General features: G+C 45.3%; 1 protein-coding gene across 1 annotated transcript; it reads left to right on the top strand.

Annotated features, from left to right (window-relative positions):
• The first annotated feature begins 268 nt into the window (after window positions 1-268).
• On the top strand, window positions 269-5,292 carry LOC147960128 (uncharacterized). The gene is made up of 3 exons (XM_087533161.1): window positions 269-509; window positions 1,404-1,588; window positions 4,479-5,292. The coding sequence occupies exons 1-3, from the start codon at window positions 269-271 to the stop codon at window positions 5,067-5,069; spliced, it is 1,017 nt and encodes a 338-aa protein (XP_087389287.1). The 3' UTR covers window positions 5,070-5,292.
• Window positions 5,293-6,533: the final 1,241 nt, after the last annotated feature.

Here is a 6,533-nt window from a genome sequence, read left to right as displayed (position 1 = left end):
TTTAATTGTTTTAAATCAACATTATCCAGAATAGTGTTTGCTGATGTCATCATGACGTCAGCAGTCAACAGAACGTTGACTGGGTCAAATTGACCTATGGGTCCCGGTTGTCATAGACTACTAACTAATTAAAAGTTAGTTATTTTAGTTAGCACGCTAATTAAGTTTAATTAGTTATCTAAACATAATTCATTAATGTTTTATTTTTTTAATTTTTTTACTTTATTCTGGGGGGGTGGGGCCCCGTTGTCAACGGTACAGTGGGTAAATGGGTGGGCTATCGGGCGTGGGCGCACAAGCGCCTGGACCCGGGGGCACGTGGGCACGAGCGTCGGCGGCCAGGGGCCAGCGCGTGCCTTCGAGGGGTGGACCGGCGGCCACGGCGCTCGATCGGCCGGTCGTGGGCACCACGGCGCCGGGCAGCGGGCGGCAAGGCCGCACGGGGAGGCAGAGGAGTGGCAGCGAGCGAGCGGAGCATTGGTTGAGGCACGATGGATGGCCGCGGGGAAGTGAGGAGTAGGGCGCGGGCACGAACGGGCGCGTGCGTGACGCAGCGCCACCGACAGGCGCTGCAGGGGGCGGGCGTGGTGACGGCCGCGGGGACCAGTAGAGGCGTACGGCGAGCGACGCTAGCAATGGGGAGAGTCGGCGCAGGCGGCGGGCATAGAGGGGGAGGCACACGCGAGCGTGCGTGTAACACCCACGATGCGGCTATATCTCCCATGTGTCGGAGCACGACTTAGAGGCATAACCGCATAGTAGGCATGTCACAAGAGGGGTAATCTTTACACATCCCATGTACTGAATATGAAAGGGATAAAGAGTTGGCTTACAATCGCCACTTCACACAATACATGAATATAGCATTACATCATCCAGAATACAATCAAGGCCCGACTACGGAATAAAGAAAGATAACCCCTAATGCTAGATCCCCGATCGCCCCGACTGGGCTCCACTATTGATCAACTGGAAACAAAACAAGACCACGATCAAGATCTTCATTGGGCTCCCACTTGAGCCCAGTTGCGTCACCTGCACTGGTATCATCGGCACCTGCATCTGTTTTGGAAGTATCTGTGAGTCACGGGGACTCAGCAATCTCACACCCTCGCGATCAAGACTATTTGAGCTTAAAGGTAGGAAAGGGTAGTGAGGTGGAGCTACAACAAGCACTAGCATATATGGTGGCTAAGGGGCTGTTTGGATGACTACCAATAGTTGCCTTACCAAAATATTGGTCACGCCCGACCCTTTTGGCCTCCACCTGGATCACGACCAATTTTGGCTCGCCCCAGCGCGCCCGCGCCCATTTTCGCCAAATCGCGGGCGAAACGGCGGCGTGGAAATCGGCCGCCAAAATATTGGCAGCGCGCGAACTGGGCGTCGAGTATAAAAGGTAGGCAGCGAACTTTCCTCGTCGGTTCCTTCACTTTCCTCTTTTCATCCCAGGCAAACACACAGGAGCGAGTGGAGGGCAAGATCTGCAGCTATCGCCAAGGCCGCCGGATTCCTGCGACAATACGAGCTTCTCCGGCCGCCGCCGGCGTTCCTCTGTCTCTCGTTCTCATCTCTCAATCCACCCACGGTCAGCAGCTCAACTCCCCTTCAATCCCACCCCGATCCCCTTTTCTCTTGGCATGATTTGCTTCAATCCGACCTTTTTAATTGGTGATATGCTGCACGTACGTATATACTTGCCAGATCTAAGTACTTTCCTGCCAAATCCATGCCCTTTGCCCCTGCTCCCAGTCTTAGATCTCCATATGCAGCATCCGTGAAGTTATAAGGCAGCCAAGACACTAGAAATTAGACATGAGAAGGATATTTGACACAGAGCTAGTTATGAGTCCATATGACCTCTGTTTTTAGAACATTGTTGTCCATAAATTTCTTAGGAGCCGGCTGGACATATATGCTTAATTGTTGATTGGGACTTATTATCTCTGTCTCTTATTTCTGATTCACAAATAGTCAAGCACATATCTGTATTTTTTGTTAATGATTTAGGTGGATCTTTTTATAAGTTACTCATCACTATTATTAGTTATAAGCAGCTTTGATTTTGTACAATGTAAATATGATTTAGATCATTCATATTAATGTACTTGTTATATTGACCCAGATGGACTTGGATCAGCAAAAATATTATTATCTCACCATGTTATGGCGGAGAACTCTGTCTGTCATTGTTCTTCTCTTGGCTCTTTGGTATAGAAACAAAGATGGTAGAAAATTTAGAAGTGGAGGAAGAAAGTATGGTCCACTAGTTGAGAGAGACATCTACAGGACTAATGTCCTGGTTAGGCTAATTGACACATCCGATGCAATATGTATCAAGCAACTGCGGATGTCTCGAGCTGTGTTTTACAAGCTATGCATTAGGATCAGGCAGAAAAAGTTGTTAATTGATACACTACATGTTTCAGTAGAGGAACAAGTAGCAATGTTCCTATACATGATCGGTCAGCATCACACAAATTCATCCATTGGATTTTGGTTCTGGCGATCTAGTGAAACAGTGAGCAGATATTTCAATATTGTTCTTCGTGCGATGGGGGAGTTAGCTCGTGATCTCATTTACATTAGATCAACGGACACACACACAAAAATCACTAGCAGCCCGGACAGATTCTACCCGTATTTTGAGGTAACCCTTAGACCGTAGATTTATTACTGATTATACAAGATCGACCTAACCCAAGCTTGACATGAACTCCCCTTTCTCATATTCATAGGGATGCATAGGGGTACTAGATGGCACTCATGTTAAGGCTTGTGTTCCTGCCCACATGGTCGACAAGTTTAGGGGCCGCAAGTCATACCCCTCCCAAAATGTGCTAGCAGTTGTTGACTTCGACCTTCGATTCACATATGTTCTAGCTGGTTGGGAGGGCTCTGCCCATGATTCTCTTGTGCTAAAAGATGCCCTCACACGTCCAGGGGGATTAAAAATACCCGAAGGTACATATACAACGTAACATACATGTTTGTCACTGTGTTGTGCCAACTTGACTTTAACTCATTGTTAATACAACATGGCTGTAGGGAAATATTTCTTGGCTGATGCTGGGTATGCTGCGAGGCCAGGGATATTGCCTCCTTATCGTGGTGTGCGCTACCACCTAAACGAATTTGCTGGAGACCGTGACCCAACTACCCCAAAAGAATTGTTCAACCACCGCCATTCATCACTTAGGACCACAGTTGAACGGGCATTTGGGACTCTTAAGAGTTGCTTCAAGATTCTTACTCAAAGGCCCTTCATACCTTTGAAATCTCAGATTAAAGTGGTAGTTGCTTGTTGTGCTTTGCACAATTGGATATTAGAAAATGGTCCAGATGATTATGTTGTGGATGAGGCGACATGGTATGCCAATCTCCCTAGGAGTACTGGGCGGGTTCGTGATCAAGAGGCTGACATACGTGAGTGGGCTGCCAAGCGAGATTTAATTGCTCAGCAAATGTGGACAGATAGAGAGAGTGCACGTGACAATGAGGCTGATGCTATCCCAGCTTAGTATCTTTGATGTATTTCCATGTGAGGGAACATTTGAAGGATGTACTGTACCTTTGATGTATTTCCATGTGAGGGAACATTTGAAGGATGTACTGTACCTTTGATGTATTTCCATGTGAGGGAACATTTGAAGGATGTACTGTACCTTTGATGTATTTCCATGCGAGGGAAAAATTGAACGATGTAGTGTTTCTATTCTAATGACTTTGTGTAAATTATCGTATCCTCGTAATATTGTTTGACTTATTTCAATTTAATCTGGTCTCTCTGTCCTATTAAATAAGTTTAGTTCTGTCCTGCTGTAAGTTGGATCTGTGATGTTTCATGTTCGTATGCTGACATTTTTTTGAGGGTTTTTGCTTCCAACTCACTTTCTTAATAACTAGTTGTTTGCAATGGTGACCTATCTGTAGGTCATGGGGAAGCATAAGCTCACTCTGAAGACCGAGGAGGACTCCAATCCTCGTGATAAGTACATAACCTGGACTGACGAGGCGACAAGGTTTATGCTTGAATGGTATATCGACCTTCGTAAGGACAAACCTGCAACTTTCAAGTTCAAGAAACAACACCACTTGCAATGTGCTGATGCTCTAAATGGCAAGTTTTCGCTTGGTGTCACTCAAACCCAAGTGGATCGACACTATCGTCAATGCAAGGAGAAGTGGGGCTGGGTGCGTCGTGCCATGGCCAATAGTGGAAATGGCCTTGACAGAACCACTTTTACATTCACACTTTCTGAGTCAGAAAAGCAAAGACTCAATGTAAGTTCTTAGTAGTTTTTTCTCTTATTTATATCATGGCTGATTTTAAAATGAGTGGATAGCTGCTATTGTCTATATATATGTATGCTTCATATTCACTGTCTCTTGTTGTGTTTTTTTATACCTGCAACTTCTCTCATGTTTTGTGTTCATAACATCATTATTTTACTCTTTTTACCTTACCTTGTGTGCAGAAAACTGCAGTCAATTATCTTACCAGACCCATTAGGTTCTTTCATCAATTGGAAGAGTTATTCTCGGATCAATCTCATGCTGATGGCTCACTCGCAGTTGACCAAACCACTGTCAATGTGGATGATGGTAGTGATGACAGCGAGGATGTGAGGGAACTTGAGGGAAATCTAATTCCAGCAGACGGTGATGAAGCTGACTCTGACACTATTGATCATCGCAGTCCTAAAGTCGACTTGGATGGCAATCCATTAAACAAGAAGCGCAAGTGTGCATCATCATCACCTTCCAAGAAGCCAACCAAGGGCAAAGAAAACAAGAAGGGCAAGGTATCTAATGATGATATGGTAACCAGTATCAAGAAGCTAGCTGAATCCCTTGCATCCCCTATTGTGTCTATGCAACCAATGCCACCTGTAGATCCTTATGCAAATCTTTGGAAGCGGATCAATGCCCTTACCATCCCAGCTAAGGATAAACTTGAGATTGTTGCCTATCTATCCAAGCCAGACCAAGATATCTTTCGTAGTTATCTTAACTATGCCGATGAAACAATTCTTCGAGAGTGGGTCATTAGCTACTTTGAGCCTTAGTTTCATGAAGGTGGCAATGATGGATCTGCGGCTGCTCACTGAATTGCCACATGGTTAGATAGAGTTTGTGGCAACCTTTTGTTTATATGGCTAGGAACGCTTTAACACGTAGTGGGAGCATGGATAACATCATCATGCATATTTTGTCTATATACAGCAAACTTGGGTGCATCATGTACTGTTTGTATGGAGTGCATTTGGTGCATGGCTGGCTGTTTATGTCCTAGATGCTATGGTAAAGGATGTGAACCTTATTCCATCTATCATGTATCAGACAATATATGAGCTACTTAATGTATGAGTTTAATTCTGAAGTTCTGAAAATGCAGAGTTTGTGTGCGTATGTGTGTTGGTTAATTCAAATTTTTATTTTTTTGTAGCATGTGATATGTGACTGCTTGTTTACACACAAGCGTTCTTTTATTTGGCTGGCATGCAATTTTCAAATTTTGAAACCAAACCAAACACATGCCAGTCAAATGTGCCAAATATTTGGCTTCAAACCAAATGACATCCAATGGTTTTGCCAAAAAATTGGCAAGTACTAATGGCTACAATCCAAACAGCCATGACTTGCCAATTTTTTGGTCATGCCCTGGAATTGGTGATGCCAATTATTTGGTAGGGCAAGATTGGGCTCAATCCAAACAGCCCCTAACTTACGCAAATGAGAGCGAGAAGAGAAGCAAAGCTCGATCGAGAAGCTAAAATGATCAAGAAGTGATCTTGAAGCTACTTACGTTCAAGCATAACACGAAACCGTGTTCTCTTCCCAGACTCCGCCGAAAAGAGACCGTCACGGTTACACACGCGGTTGATTCATTTTAATTAAGTTAAGTGCCAAGTTCTCTACGACCGGATATTAACAAATTCCCATCTGCCCATAACCGCGGGCACGGCTTTCGAAAGTTCAAAACCCTGCAGGGGTGTCCCAACTTAGCTCATCACAAGCTCTCACGGTCAACAAAGGATATTCCTTCTCCCAGGAAGACCCGATCAGACTCGGAATCCCGGTTACAAGACATTTCGACAATTGTAAAACAAGACCAGCAAAGCCGCCCGAATGTGCCGACAAATCCCGATAGGAGTCGCACGTATCTCGTTCTCAAGGCACACCGGATGAGACATCCTATGAGTAAAACCAAACCTCAAGCTGCCCCGAGGTGGCCCTGCAGTCTACTCATTTCGGACCAACACTCAGAGGAGCACTGGCCCGGGGGGGTTAAAATAAAGATGACCCTTGAGTCTGCAGAACCCAAGGGCAAAAGGCTTAGGTGGCAAATGGTAAAACCAAGATTGGGCCTTGCTGGAGGAGTCTTATTCAAAGCGAACTGTCAAGGGGTTCCCATTATAACCCAACCGCGTAAGGAACGCAAAATCAAGGAACATAACACCGGTATGACGGAAACTAGGGCGACAAGAGTGGAACAAAACACCAGGCATAAGGCCGAGCCTTCCACCCTT

Source organism: Triticum urartu, chromosome 7A (genome assembly GCF_056163025.1).
Source record: "Triticum urartu cultivar PI428250 chromosome 7A, HENAU_Tu73, whole genome shotgun sequence".
NCBI lineage: Eukaryota > Viridiplantae > Streptophyta > Magnoliopsida > Poales > Poaceae > Triticum > Triticum urartu.
Note: the sequence above shows the minus strand (reverse complement) of the source record. Positions and strands in the feature narration are given on the sequence as shown.